Source organism: Pongo abelii, chromosome 5 (genome assembly GCF_028885655.2).
Source record: "Pongo abelii isolate AG06213 chromosome 5, NHGRI_mPonAbe1-v2.0_pri, whole genome shotgun sequence".
Taxonomy (NCBI): Eukaryota; Metazoa; Chordata; class Mammalia; order Primates; family Hominidae; genus Pongo; species Pongo abelii.
The window spans coordinates 25,654,554-25,670,600 of NC_071990.2; the positions used below are offsets into that span (position 1 = coordinate 25,654,554).

Consider the following 16,047-nt stretch of genomic DNA (forward strand, 5'->3'; position numbering starts at 1 on the left):
GTGGAGCCCTCACCTGGAAACTAGTGCTGCAAGTTTTAGATCTAACATTTGATTATCCAAATTGGGGTATATGATCATTTCTGTTGTCCAGACAGAAGATCTTCTAGCCAGAGCTGAGCTGTAGGGTGGGTACCTGCAAATCAAGACAGGGTTTTTCTCTGAAATCAGCTTCAAATCCACTTCAGCCCTTGAGCCAAGTACTTAATGGAAATCCCCAAATGCCAAACTCAATTCAGCATGGCCAAAATGAGTTTTTTTCTGAAAAAGATTTCAGAGTATTCTTTATCATGGCCATAAAAACCTTAGTAATGCTTCTAGTTGTGCACTGTGTGGCCTCTTCCCTCTAGGTAACTGAATGAATTGGCCACCTGTACATGGTTATTTGATATTGAAACTTTAAATGTTGGAGAATGTCAGTGGAAGATTCATATGGGGTTTGTTCCAGTTAACATTAAATCAAACAATAGCTAAGAGATTGCCCTCATTATGCTCTGAAAGTCAGTTTTGTTTTGTTAGAAAATAATGCCCTAGTGGCATATAAGTCATATGTTTGATAGAAAATGTACCCAACTTTTCATTATACCTTGGCTGTAAATCGATAATTCGTTTGAAAATGAGATCAAAGCCACAAAAGATCAAAAGCAGCAAACAATATTACATATCGTTTTTGACAGATGTTCTCATAGGTAGAATAGTGTGAATGATGATCTGAAGTTATGGAAAAATAGCTATCAGAAAAAATGATCTGTAATTTAGAGAGGGATATCTTGAGAATTCACTCTTTTGAGAATCTCTCTTTAGAATTCATTCAGTAGGGATGTTGATTAAAAGGAGTTAAACTGAACATGATGAAAATCTTGGGTTTCCAAGCTGGAGCAGGTTTCAGAGTTTTGGTGGTAAGCCGTCTTTCCCTGAAGCTCTCTTTGAGGTTGAAGAGTTGGGATTTTAGGACCTAATTTCAGTAAATCTTGGGGAACCACTTGCTCTGTGGTTAAACAGTGTAGGAACCAGATCTTCTGATTACTGATTGATTACCACAGCTCTGTAACTAGGATCCTAAGTCACCAGGCCCCGAAATCACCCTCCACTCTTTTTACTTGGTACTACTGTAGTTTATTTGACTCAAGTTTCTTAAAGCAGTAAAATAATTGTTATATTTAACCTGGTTTTTGTTGGTGGCAGTATTGTTGTTAACTATTAATTTTTGTCATCATTATAAAGCTGATATTCCATGAAGGGAGGAAATGTGGTACCTGAAGAATTTAGGCTAATTTTGATTATTCATCTTGATGTCACTGAACTGTGATGTCCATTCTAGAGGAAAGTATTTAAGTCTCCTGAATTCCTAGTTTTTGCCTTTCATTTTAACATGGATTTTCCAAGATTGCAACTTAAAATACCTGAAGTTTAATACTCAGTAGGGTTTTCCCCTTTGTTTATGTTTTCACAATAAAGAAAACATTAAAATGCTATTCAAGTTTTTATGACCATTGGATTAACATCTTGCTTAATAGTGCAATAAAGTAATTAAAGAATTTTCCCACTTTTTAAAAAATTATAATGCTACATGAACATATACCTGATCTTGTAGTAATAAACATCATGCTTCTGTGCCCAACAGGAGTCACACACATTGTGGTGGCAAGATATTTGCTTGAAATCAGTGCCAGAGAATTCTATTTTTGGACTGCTCTTAAGAAAACTGTTTTAAATTTTATTTGCTTTTTAAGGAGAACCTTCAAACATGAATTTTCACTTTTGCAGCAGTTGCAGGATGAGTTACGAGGAATAAAAAGTGAGGTATTTCCTGTTTCCTGGAGAAAACGTGACAAAGTTAGGAAGATAAATATTTTTATTGTATTAAAAAAATTGTGCAGATCTGGAAAATAAGGAAAAAAACCATTTTAATTTCAAAATAGTTCTCTACCATGATCTTTTCAACAGTCTCTCATCAGTGCCATTCCCTAAATGTTTTTGTTTTAACATCATGATGCCAGTTTAACTTTTATGTGAAATGAGACTCTGGATATAAAAGTTAATGAGTGTAGCGTGAATAGCTGGATTTAATGTTGTGTTTAGTAGGAAATGTGGCACATCACTAAATCTCTACATATCGTTCCTCCTTTTGTCCATCGATTTATTGCAGCTTTCTCAGAGTTATGACTTCCCTATACCTTTTCTTCCTAGGCTTGCAAAGGAAGACTTTATGCTGTCCAACAATTGTCTTAAGAAAGAATTAGGTATCTCTTTTTCTTAGTGAGATTTACACCATCTCAGACTTTTAAAAATGGAAATGCACAAAAATTACTTTTTGTAAACTACAAATATGATAATACTGTTTGGTTAGATATTGAGGGTAAAAGTCAATTAAAACTTACTGAGTTTTCTCCTTGAGCTGAAAAGCTAGTAGTAAGTATTTAGTTTTTATAATCTAGTTCGTTAAACAGGGAAGGTAGGTCTAGGATATTTTATATCAAAAAGCAATGATTAACTCTAAATTCAATGGGATCGTTTCAAAGCTCAGAAAATCCAGTTGAAAGGGCTTCACTGAGACATTCTGAGCACCAAAAAGCATAATGACTAGTAGTTTAAGATACATTGAAGTAATAGAGAACCATGCATTCATAGTAATACTTAGAAAACATCGAAATGCCAGTACAGAGGATTTTAAGAGAGGAAATGTTTCTCTTTTCATAGGAATGGCAGCTAATAAATATAAGAATAATGAAAGAAGTAGAAAGTTATAATTTTGCAGTTCTGATCATATCCATTAATTCAGGCAAGGATTACCAATAGTTACTTAACAATCCACATGGACTAAAAGTATCACCTCATAGAGTTACTATTAATTACCAAGGGAGTGAGTACTTTACAATGGAGCGCAGATGGAAAGTCCCCATGCTAATCAAGGGATCAAAGTCAGTCTTACCAGTAGTAGAACAACCTGACATATGTGCCAATCGCTGTGATTCAGTCAGTAGTTCACAGCATCCCCTATGTGGTATTCATGCTAAAAATGTTTCACTGAATCTAATTATGAGGAAACCATCAGACAAATATAGCATGTGAGGCAGTCTATGAAACAATTGGCCTGGGTTCATGAAGAAAGTCAGTATTATGAAAAAGAAAGGTGGGGATGTGAGTGGGGAGGGAGGATGTGCTAGATGAAAGAGCCTGAAGAGACATTACCCTATATAATAAGTGCATTCTCTATTAAGATCCCAAAAGGGGAGGGGATATTTTAAGGCACTTGAGGGACAGTTGGGGGAGTTTGAGTATGGACTATAGTGTGTATGTTAGATATTATGCAATTGCTGTTAATTTTCTTAGATGTTGATAATAATGTATGGTTATATAAGAAAATATGATTCTTAGGATATTCATGCAGAAGTATTTAAGGGAGAAATGTCAAGATGTTAACAACCTTTAAATGGTTCAGAATTTTTTTTTTCTGTGTTTGTGTTAGAGAGAGATGAGAATGAAGGAAATAAAGTAATTTTGTGTGACAAAATTTTAACAATTGCTGAATCTAAGTGAAGAGTATATTTGTATTTATTAGACGATCCTTGTCTTTTTAATTTTGCTAAATTTGAATATGTTCAAAATAAATAGTTGGGGAAAAAGAGTGGATGTATGTATTTGAAAAGTGTATTGTTTAAGGAGGTGAACATCATAGCTGGATGCAGTGGCTCATGCCTCATGCCTGTAATCCCAGCACTTTAGGGGGCCAAGGCAGGAGGATTGCTTGAGCTCAGGAATTGGAGACCAGCCTGGGCAACAAGGCAAAACCCTATCTCTACAAAAAATACAAAGATTAGCTGGGCATGGTGGTACGTACCTGTAGTCCCAGCTACTCAGGAGGCTGAGGTGGGAAGATGGCTTAAGCCCAGGAGGCAGAGGTTGGACAATGAGCCGAGATTGAGCCACTGCACTTCGGCCTAGGTAATAGAGCCAGACCTTGTCTCAAAATAAAAAAAAAAAAGAGGTGGACATCAGTATATGAATCACTAGGGTCCATGAGGAAGTTTTTGTCTGTGTAACAAGAAATAGAAAAAATACAGACACCAGATTTTTCATGAAAATAAATGTCTCTAAAGGACTATTGTTTATAATAAATAAGTCCTTACTATTTTATCTTTGTGCCTAAATGCCCTTTTTGGTAACGATGGTTGGTACTAGTAATATTTTCTTTTTAAACAAGTCTATAGAACCTGAATGTGGGGAGTGCACTGGATTAAAGCACTGATTCAGTTCATTCATTCAAACACACACTTCTTGAAGTCCCATTATATGCCAAGCCCTCTATGGGCTCTGGGGATCTAGAAGTGAACAAGACAGAATCCTGGCTTATGTTTTTCACCCAAGAGATGTTCATTTTGTCTTCCCCAGGGATGACTAGGGGGAGCAGGATGGGGAGGGGCACCTAAAGGAAATCCTTTGAGTCACTCGCTAGGCATTCTCCTACGTCACCCAAATTAGTCCCATTTATCTATCATGTGTTTTTGACACACTGCTTAAGATGTTTCAAAAGGTGTTCTTCTGTATACTACATGAAAACCATTTTCATTTCATTAAAATGAAAAAAATTACTTTTCGTGTTAAAGGATGCTATAGTAAATTTGTTGGCCATTAGATAAAAAGAATTTCTCTCTGCCTACACACCTCCTGTTTCTATTCTAAACGCATTTTTAAAAGTAAATATACTTGACGAGGTGGCTCTGTAGTTGAAATTCTTGTAGGTTTTCTGCTTTTCTTCCCCTGGAGACTGAGGGAGGACTGATGAGACAGTGGCCAAAAGACGCCTCTGCCAGTTTTTTGCCAGCAATAAGAAAACGAAGGGTTTACCTCTAAGCAAAAAAAAAAAAAATCCTTTTTGCTTATTTCTTTTTTGCTTAGTGGTAAACCCTTCATTTCCTTATTTTTCTAACTAACTGGCTTTTTTCCCCTTCACCCAGTCTGTCCAGTTCTGACCATCTAATTAATCCATCTCAGTTCTGTATTAAAAGGAGGTGCTGAAATGACCGGCAAAACATTTGTGTATTTCTGATAGAGTGAATTATATTAAGGTTAATATTAATTTTTTTTAAATCCGTTACATGTGAGGTTCATGACAAAGAACATGAAGAGGATGTGGCACTGGGATTTTTATTTAATTTGAGTTCTTGGGCTCTGGAAAACAATAGTTCCTGAACATCAGGAAGCCAGCCACTTTTTGACACCTGCACAGAGCAGCACTAACACTTATCAAACACTTACATATGCAGAACAACTCCGAGTTACTTCAAGAAACTTTAAAGTTTCTTTCCATGTGTTGTAGTTGATCACTTTCCATCCCCAAGCTATTATGATCTGGTTGGTGTCTTTGTCATTGTTACCCATCAGGAGGTAGCAAAGGTGGTGGAAGTATATGGTCATTCAGAGGGGCTCCTATTAGAGTGTCTGCAGAATAGTAAGTCCAGATAATTGGTCAATACCATGACCAGAGTGATTTCTTTAAGTATTCCTAAATAAACTTTTTGGGACATTCCTAAGAAATTACAAAAATTACTCACAAATGCCAAATACCTGTGTTCCTAACACCCTGAAGAGCCACCTGTTAACATGTTAGAATCTTTGTTTTGCCAATATACACTGGAACACACACACTAGGAGTGCAAGAGCTTATCTCTCTTATTCACTGCTAGACCCACCCCTTTCTCCAAGAATGCCTGATGCACAGTATGTGCTTGGTAGCATTTGTTGAATCTTAAATAATACAGGGCATCGCAGATAATGTAATAGCATCATTTGACCACTACTAAGAATCTCACGCTTCTCCCCGTTTCTCCTGAGGCACTCTCATGAGTTCAGTTGGACACTTCCTGTTTGTTTTTTGTGTTCAAACATCCATGTATTCATGAACAGTGTATAATATTATTTTGCATGTTTTAGAGTTTACATAAATGGCATCGTACCATGTGTATCTTTTTTGAAACTTGCTTTTTTCACTCAATATTATATTTTGAGACATGTTCATGTTGCTACAGGTAGTTTTTATTTTTCCTTTTAATTGATGTTCCTTTATTTAAATATATTTAATTTTAGTTATTCCTCCACTGATTGGCTTTTTGATTGTTCTCACTTTTTTGCTGTTATAAATCTACTTCTTATTAATGGCCCCCCTCCTTAATACTCTCTCTTTGGGAATAGAAGGATTTTAAAAATGATATTAGCCTCATAATTACAGCCAATTATTGAAGCACTGAGAGGTCACTGATTGGCATTGTTTGCCAGACACTGTGCTAAGCACTTGGTATTTATTATCTTATTTATCCTCACAATTTATTTTACAAACTAGAAAACTGGAAGCTGACTTTGCAAAAACATTGGTTAAAGTCCCATAACCCAGTAAGTAGCAGGTTCAGGATTCATGCCCAGTTCTTGGATGCCAAAGCCATGAGCATGAGACATACTCCTTCCCTTGCCCTTGTCCTAATGGGGGGATGTTGAAGTCAGTGTAGCCCAAATGAGTTCCAAAGAGTGGACAAGAGTAGCAGAATGAACTATTAATCTTCCTTCTATCAAAAAGTTGAAATGTCTGTTGCCATGCTTTCCTTCTTCGTGGGAACAGTTTTTGCTTGCCTGTCATTTTAGGAGTTGAACCAATTGAAAAGTTCCTCACCATCACTTATAATGATCTTTAGGTGGATAATTGGGACAGACTACTTGTCTTGTTGAATTAATCTTTCACAAAGAGAAGGAAAGTAAAAAGTCATCTATGGGACTTAACCATCAGCTGTAACTCTCTTATGTATGTATTCATAGTCATACCTTTAAGAAAGCTTCTGAGGGCTATGTGTTCGGACAGGGCAGGAGTCTTTGTTTTGGGCAATTCAGGAAAATATATTTGAAAATATATTTTTGCTTTTTCTCCTTTGATCCAGCAAGGATGTTTTCATGCTAATTTAATGGGTCAGAGAATGAGTTATATTTGAAGTAAATTGCCTAATCAAGTATGAAATCAGAAATGTGAAGAATGAAAATTTTTCAGGACTTTGCCAGTGGAAGCCTTTCTGATAAGCACATAATACTGGTGCCAGTGATGGTGATGGTTATAGGGAATGCTTTTTACTTATGTGCTGCCTTTACTTTAAAGAGACACAAATCATTTACATTAACAAATTGAGGAGCCCTGTATTTCCATCCCATTTTATATTGAAAATAATTGACATGAAAAATAAAGAACTTGGAAAAAAGAAAGCCCCAGCCCCAGGTGGAAGGAGTAGGTGGCCTTCCTCAGGAGGTTTGGAAAGGATCCCTCAACCTCTGACACTTTGCTTTCACAAAGACTGGCATTCAACAACTGGACTTCTTTTTTGTTTTTAAAAATTCTTTTATAAATGAATTTTCAAATTCATCATTATTATTTCAGAATAATTATTATTCATTCAGACTAAGAAGAGGATACCCTAACAAAATTTAATGATGACCAATGGAGTTTTAAGAATTATTTAGAGATTTTTTTTTAATCTAAGGTGAATGGAGAAGGAAAGAAAATAAAGAAAAAAATTATTTAGAGATGTAATGTAAAATGTAAGGTGACCTAAATTCCCGCTAAGGTATAAGGTATCATCAATATTGAATTACACTGTGGGTAGGTAACTTGTGCTGAATACTGTCATCAGATCTTTTCCTGAAAAGTTTTAATGACTGAAGAGGCAAAAGAATTCAAAGCTGCTGCTCATAAAATGCAGTGGGAGCACAGAATCATGTAAATGGCCCCAGAAGAGACGCCTGTACGTGCCTGCAGATACACTGTCCCCACTTAATTCTTGAGACTGGTCCTGTGGTCCAGGAGCCAGGACTTGCATGGGGTTCTTTAATAACCATCCGCTGCTCTGTCCATTATGTGCTTTGGAGCTGATAAAGCCACCTCCCCCAAATGAGGTTAATGCCTTGTGGGGTTGGTAAATATCACTTTGTACACACCTAGCAAGAGACATAATATCTGTAGGTTAGGAGTTTCTGAAATTTTTCAAGCTGTAATTGTGCATCTGCTTATAAAAAGCTAGATTGGATGTCTTAAGCCATTAATATGTTGGCCTCATTCCTGCCTTATTCCTTTGCTATGAAGGCTTTTTATGTGTTTTAGCTTTTCTGTTTCTTTGTTTGTGAATGGTATCCCTCTCCCTCCCCTTTTCTAGTAATGCTGTTGCTTTATCTCTCTCCCATTCATATTTTTTTTCTTTCTTTTTGCTGCATGGAGACTCTCTGCTGTACAAGTGTAAGTATTTTTGGTGGCTCTGCGGTTTCTGGCTGTACTGCTTTATATTCTTGTGCTCCATTTGCTTCTGTGCTGCCTGGCTGGTCTCCCAGGAGACTGTAGTGTCGTCGTCCATCTGCAGATCCTGAATGAAATAGGCAACAATTTAGAGACAAGATTGGATTTTGCAAGATGGTTCAGCTAGCAAAACAGGCGATGAATTTAAAATGTCTCCAGCCATGTGCCTGAAAGCAAGCAGAGTGTTGATGAAGAGGATACAAACATTCAAGAGGAGACAAGTGCTTATTCCACTCATGTAATAATAACAATAATAAAGACATGATTACTTTTAAGATTTTTTTCCTGATTCTTGTCATATTACTTGTTTCGGGCCCAGGGTTGTAGAAAATAGACATTATGATTTGTTTCTTATATTAGGAGAACTTTCCTAATCTTCTTCTTAACTGGTATTGTTATTTGTTTTTTTCTTTCTACAGCCTTGGTGGTGAGGGGGAGGTAATTATGGATTCTTGAACTTGGAGTGAGAGTGTTATTTATTATTCTTTGAGAAAACGTGGCAAAAACAAAGCACCTCTTTCTATTTTTATGGTGACTTAAGCAATTTGACTCTCATTTTTTTAAAAAAAAGTATGTCTAGGAATTACATGTTAAAAGTGGGTTTGACAGGAAAAAAATGTTACGTTGTTTGGAAGGTTCCAAGATTAGTCTTTAACTTGTAGTAAAAGTAGACATATCTCAATTGAGCTATGTGCAGAATAGTTTAAAATTCATCATAAAAATTTGATCAAATGAGTACAATTTCAGAGTAATGTAGACATTGATGCTTTTGGATTCTCAGAAAATAGAGTTGTGGCCTTTTTGTTCACAGTGTCTGCCACAGTGGGGATTTATTGATGATTTGTGATGTTAGGACAAGAAAGAAGTCTATGTTTAAGATTTTCCTGCTAAAATTACATTTAAAATAAGGGTTTAACACATTTTTCCTCATACTTCTTTGGGATATGGGTTTGGAAAATTATACCTTATTTTTTGCAAGATGCATTTTTTAAGATAAGTTAATTTTGTCTAGGCCTCAAGTTGACAGTGTTAACCGTTGATTGATGAGAGGTCCATTTGCAGTATGTACCTCTTCTTTTTCAAACGCTGACCCCCCTTCATCTGATGGACAGTTTGTGATTTCTCTGACTCAGAAAATACTTAGGCATTAACAAATGTCAGGGAAAGGTCAATAAGGACTAAGTAACAGTTTGAAAAAATTGACCCTTTCATTTTGGTACAAAAAGAGAAGAGAGCTAACAGTGTTAAAGAAGATGGTAAAGTCAGATTGTTTTCTTTTTCTGGGATGTAATTCATCAACCCAACAGATGGGGAGGGGAGGAGGAAGGAACGCAAATAAACCAAATTTCTAGACAAACATTAAATATTTGCTCCTAAATATACACTTAGGTGGATAATTATAGTACATTTTTATATTTCCTCTTGCTTTAGGTTTATATGTAATGGCATTGTAAGAATAAGCCAATAAGATTAAGGAAGTCCACATTTTCTGTAAAACTAAGGAAGAATTACTTCCAAAGAAAAGTAAAAAAAAATGAGAGAAATGAGATTGAGTTTTTTTTCTCTCTTGTTGCACTTAAATCCCATGAAGGAAAGATATAGAAGCTGGATTGCCTTCTTAATACAAATTGTAGAAACTAGCCTGATTAGAAATTCTATTTTAGCAAAAGACCATTGGCTCTGTGCCAAAACTTCAGAACTAAAAGATATGATAGTTTAGATTTATGGCAAATGTAATTAGAAGTTACTTACCCTTGTAAAAAGCACACAAAGTAAAGGAAAGCAAGTAAAATACATTAGAGTGAGTTTTTCTGATATTCAAGCTTTGTATACTGGGCTTTGAAGCATTGGAAAACAAGACCAAGAGGAGAAAACTAGCTCCCCTTTGAGTGATATCAACCGTCAAATTATCCTGATGATTTTGTGTGTTTCTTAATTATGTCTATGAAATTAAACTAAGCTGAATGACCTATTCACAGATGCACACGAGTTTGTAAATGCGATTCTTTCTGTACATATTATATATTGTCATTTATTGTATATATAGTACATATTTTTATATGTTTAAAATTATATTTGAAATATCATAATTTTTATATATTTTACATATATTTGGCATCATAAAGACTTTCATGATATGGAAACTTAAACCAGACTATTTTTGCCCATGAATACACTTCCCATAAAATATAATCGAGTCAAGAAAAAAAAAAAGACATCTTCAGTCTATGCATTTTTAAACATCTTTCCTCTTTATTTGTGACAATCTAAATGGAATTGGCTAAAAATTATATCTGAAGCTACTTCTTGATTATTTTACCTGCCATGATTGTGCACAAGATGGATAGAATACTGAAGAACTTGTTGCGACCAAACACAGCATATATTTTGATAGCTTGTATCTCCTGAGAATTATTTTCAGAGATTTCACTTGTGAATAGACCAGGCAGGCCACTAACTTCTTCAGCCAACTGCATGGCTAACTTTGGGGAGAACTGCCTTAAACTGGATTCCTTTCCATTTGCATTGAGTTAGCTGAGTTTTTATTGAACCTGCAAAGCCTGTTACTTTATAAATAGCTTTTCCTCAGATTGTCTGCCTTTACAAAACCTTGAAAAAAGCCAAATCAGCAAGTTTCATTTTGTAGTTTAGGAAAACCAGTCTGTATTTCAATATAATTACTAATCATTTTTTTCTCTCCCTTTTCTCTCAACAACAAATAATAGCAAAACGATATTATTATTAAAACTGGCATAATTGTCAAAACTATAGATTTGTTTGCTTTAAAGATCAGTATCAGCCAGTTTCTCCTTGGAGCTAAAGAATGTTTTTCAATCATGTAGATTTTTTTTTTTGAGGAAGCATTAGGTGAAAACCTATTAAATGAAATGAAAGTATGCAAACTAAGGTCTTTCAATTATGTTACCTCTTAGTTTATACACTTACCAGTTTCCTGATATCAAACCAGTGAAAACATCCCTAACATCCATCCATGTCTATATGGGTCATGAATGATGTGGCAGGAAGGCTGCTGGCCTGACCCTCCTCACTGGGTTCTGTCTCTGGCTCTGCTCCTTCTGACAACATGAATGTTAGCTTTTGTCACCTCTGTAACTCAATTTCATCGTTGGAGTTTATTTGTGTAGGTGATGACAAAGCTTCCCTCCATCTTTGATATTTGTGTGATCCTATTGAGGGAGAAGATAGTGCCTTTCTGAGGGTTGACTTTGCACCATAAACAGTTGACACCAATACTAGGAAAGTGCTCTTCAGTTTTGGCCCTTGGTTTGAGTTTGGGTTTCATTTTTTAGAAGATGAACAGGATCAAAGACATTTCACTGAGAAATGCCAGCAGATACAGATTTTTGAATCCTGGCACCTTTTCCTGGTCTTTGTCCATGATGTAAGGATCAAAATCTTGGGGGCAAATATTTGAAACAAGAGAGTGAAACTACTTAAATCATTGACGTGACACAGAAAGAAGTCAGGGTTGCTTTCATTGATGTTACTGTGACAATGATCAGTTAATAATAGTGTTTTCAATTTTTCGTGACTGATTTTTATAGTCTTTGATTTTTATTTTTGTATCCATTTTAACATCCTCTTATACAGCTTGGAATTAAATTCATTCATTGTTCTTTTGAGCTATATAAGTGGAATTCAACTGGTTAGGGATGGGGGAACAAAAGAAAGAGGTTAGCTGTATCATTTGAGAAATTGTAAACATTTAGAAATAGTTTGGTCTCTTCAGTCAGATTTTCAATCATCCTCTAAAGCAGAGAAACAACTACTGAGTTAAACAATCGATCCAGAATGTTTCAGAAGTTTGAAAGGCAAGTTTTCTGTGGCTACCTAAATGTTTTTTTAAATTATAATTATTTCATTTCTAGATGACCCCTAAATCCAAAAGGAAGAGTATCCACAGCCGAATGCTGCGGCCTGTTTCTAGGGCCTTTGGTAAGTGTTTTGCTGCTGCCAGTCATTTCCTTGGACCTGTGAAGCACCCTCAGCAAGACCTTAGACCATTTTAGGAATGTTCCTTATGGATGCCCTACATGGGTAAATATTGAGAAAGAGTTCAGTGATCTGTGAATGGGTGTTTGCTATTCTATGCTAGACTTAAAATTACTTTTAGGAATTTTTTATCCATCTCTATGCATTAAGCTTTGGCCTTGGGCTGTTTTTTTTTTTTTTTTTTTTAATTTTAGAAATGGAGTTTGATCTAGATAAAGCACTGGAAGAGGTACCAATTCATATCGAAGACCCGCCCTTCCCATCCCTCAGACAGGAGAAACGGAGCTCGGGATTTATCTCTGAGTTGCCCTCCGAAGAGGGGAAGAAGCTGGAACACTTTACCAAGTTAAGGCCAAAAAGGAATAAGAAGCAGCAACCCACCCAAGCAGCGGTAGGTGGACTGGAGAGGCCCCATCTCTCCCACACCCTTTTCTTCTCTGGGGAAAGTTGGAGGGTCTTGCTAAAGTGCTTTGCACAAACATGAAAGCTATGGTTAAGGAGACTAGAACCTCTTTACATGAGATATACAAAGTATCTCAACTTGGTGCTCAATAATTTTGGAGAATGAACAGATTGTGTCACTTAAATAAAACAACATAATTGTGGAGAAAACAATGCTGTAAAATTTCCAATTCTTCAGAACAGAGCTGCCCTTGGAAATCCTTAGATAGATAAGGTTTATCTAGGATAGGAAATCCTTATTCTAGATAAATGTCTCTAGCATTTTGCAGTGTCTGGGCAAAAAAGATACAAGTACCAAAAGAATTAATTGGTAATTAAAAATTGTTTGATTCTGGAGTGCACACATGCATCCCCCCCTCCACAAACTGATGTAACCGAAGTGTTGGAGAAGAGCCCTAAGTGGGAGCCCCAGTGTGTGACTCTTGACATGGTGCTCTTTCTACTCCAGTAGAAGGCTCAATTGTGTGTGCTGATGAGCCTTAATGTAGTTTACCCATGTCTCTCTCTAGTTAATGTCTTTTCTCTCCTTTATAGCTAAACTTCTTGAAAAAGTTTGCCTGTGCCAATTGTCTCTACTGTCTCTCTTCTTCACCTTCCAGTCACTCCACAATTTACCAAAATCTTCCTTCTATATCTACCTACCCTTTAAACCACCCTCCCAAGGTCACTCCAGACCAAATCCTGTGGACTCTCCAGCTGTCCGTCATCTTGATGTTTCAGCAGTTCCTTGACACAGAAAGCTCTGTCATTCCCCACAGATTTCCCATTCATCTGAGTCATCACACTCTTTTCTTTTCCACCCACCTCTCCAGCAGTGTCCTTTCAGTTTTCCTGCCAGACCCATTTAAGTTTTTTATTGTTCGTCTGGGTGATATCATCTGAACTCATGGTTTTAGTCTTTGTTGTAGACTGTAGATTTCTGGATATCCACTTGCCTCCTAAATTTGAATTAGTACCTCGGGCTCAAAAATTTGAAACTTAGATCCCACCTTTCCCTATAAGCCTGCCCTTCTCATATCCCCTGTTTTTCTTGGGACATTATCAGTTGACAGGTTAGAAAGCTGAATATGATCCTGATCACCAGCTCTCCCTCTTCCTCCTTGCTATGGCTACCTCCCAACCTGAGCTCCAGCCCTCCAATGCTACAGCCCTTTTCTTATTGCTTCCCCCCATCTCCTGGGCTGAGAACTACTTTCAGATTTTTTACATCTCCACTATGTCTCTGTAACTATCCACTTCTCTATACTTCTCTGTCCACCAGTGCTCTGGGAAAAAGCCAGATCTATTTAGACCTCTGGCCATAATACATTATTTTGGGACTTACCTTTGTGTTACACAGTGCCTAAGGGAAAACAGCCTCGAGTATGCCAACCCTGTGAGTCCTGGCTTCATTGTGGACAAAGGTGAAATCTCTCTAGAACAGACTGATGAGTTTGGGACATGCTACCCCAAAATATGGCGCCTTGGCATTTGAGGAAATAACAAAAGCAGGAAGGTCATTCTCATCTTCCCCTTGCCTTTCTCCCTTGAGGCAGATCATAAAAGCTTCTTTCAAGAAGTGCCCTCTGTATAGCCAGAGGCAAGAAATGTCCTTATCTCTGAAGACTTGGGGACAGAGGAAAGAATCTGAACAAACAGGCCTTACTAAGTGCCCCCAGGTTATTACCATTAGATCATAGTTGTTTCTAAAGAAGGCAAGGCTTCTTCCAGGAAGCCCTCCTTACCCCTCCTACTGTGTTCCCGCAGAGCTGGGGTCACATGACACCAGGGAAGTTGTTCTCACAGGCTGGTTGTGCACAGTGCACAGCCTGAGCAACTCTCCGTGGAGGCCCCACCTCCTCCAGTGCCTGATGCTTACTCTGTCACAGCTCTCATCACACAGAGTTTTCTCAGCTTACTCCTTGTCTCTAAGTTCTGTGTAGGCAGGGCGTGTGATTTATTATTCATGGTAATATGCTCAGTGCTTACATTGGGTTTTGAATATAGTAGGGGTTCGACAATACTTATTGGATAAGTAGGTGGATAGCTGGAGACATAGATGGATGAAGGTCACAATAACTTACCTGCCTGGTTGATAGTTTCCTCACTTTAGATCAGGCTTTTGTTGTGTTTGGTTAATTTCTCTCATTTGAATCCAAATAGCTTGACACCGTTTCAAAATACAAAAAAATTCTAGTTTGCTGTTTTCTAATTTACTGATTTTTAACTTTTTTAGTCCATTATTACATATTCTTATAGGGATATGCTTTCCTTTCTTTCTCTTTTTAAAATAAGGGAAATACTTTTGTAGATAGATAAAAAGACAACTCCCCCCCACCGCCCCCCCACCCAGCAACCCACACTTCAGGTTCTAGGATGTTACTGAATAAGTGGTTTCTCTATGGCTCTTTCCATATGGAATAACACTAACAATATAACTTGTCTGCGAAATGGCTTAAGTTTATCCTTGATAAAACTGGTGACTCATGGAAAGAGATAATCTTGTGCACTTTTATCTTTTCTTTTCTTTTTTTTTTTTTTTGTTTGTTTTCTTTTTTTTGAGACAGTGTCTCACTCTGTGACCCAGACTGGAGTGCAGTGGCACAGTCATTTCCTAACTGCAGCCTTGAACTCTTGGGCTCAAGCAATGACAATCTTCCCACCTCAGCCTCCTGAGTCGCTGGGACTACTGGTGCATATCACCATGCTTGGCTAATTATTTAAATAATTTTTTTGTAGTGATGGGCTCTTGGTATGTTGGCCAGGCTGATCTCGGAACTCCTAGCCTCAAGCTACCCTCCTGCTTGAGCTGCCAAAATGCTGGGATTGCAGGCATGAGCTACCATGCCAGCCTTTTTTCCTTAAATGTTTGAAAAATAGAAGGGAAGGAAGCTGTGGCAGAGTCCTATTTGAGGTGCATACTAGATATTGCAAGGGAACACAGACATTTCTCATGTATCACTAGGTTTCATGGCTGAAGCACCAGTAACAAAAGACAGGTCAACCAGGGAAAAGCATAAGAGAATTTATTTAATGTAAGTTTTATGTGACATGGGCACCTTCAGAAATGCAGACTCAAAGAAACGGGAGAACCCTTTGTATTTTTGTGCTAAGTTTGATGAAGTGGATAGTTACAGAGAAGTAGGATTAGACAAAGAGGGTATGATCTAATGGTAATAAACTGGGGGCACTTAGCAAGCCTGTTTGTTCAGACTCATCTCCCTCTCCCCATGTCTTCAGAGACATTTCTTTTTTCTGGCTATAGGGAGGAC

General features: G+C 37.1%; 1 protein-coding gene across 13 annotated transcripts in view; it reads left to right on the forward strand.

The window, feature by feature from the left end:
- Positions 1-16,047, forward strand: part of CARMIL1 (capping protein regulator and myosin 1 linker 1) — a 349,638-nt gene that overhangs the window by 299,294 nt on the left and 34,297 nt on the right. For 7 of the 13 annotated variants that reach the window (XM_054557002.2, XM_054557005.2, XM_063724726.1 and 4 more), the window contains 2 exon segments: positions 12,211-12,277; positions 12,529-12,725. In XM_054557002.2, the coding sequence (XP_054412977.2) occupies positions 12,211-12,277; positions 12,529-12,725 (264 nt within the window). 13 annotated transcript variants of the gene reach the window in all.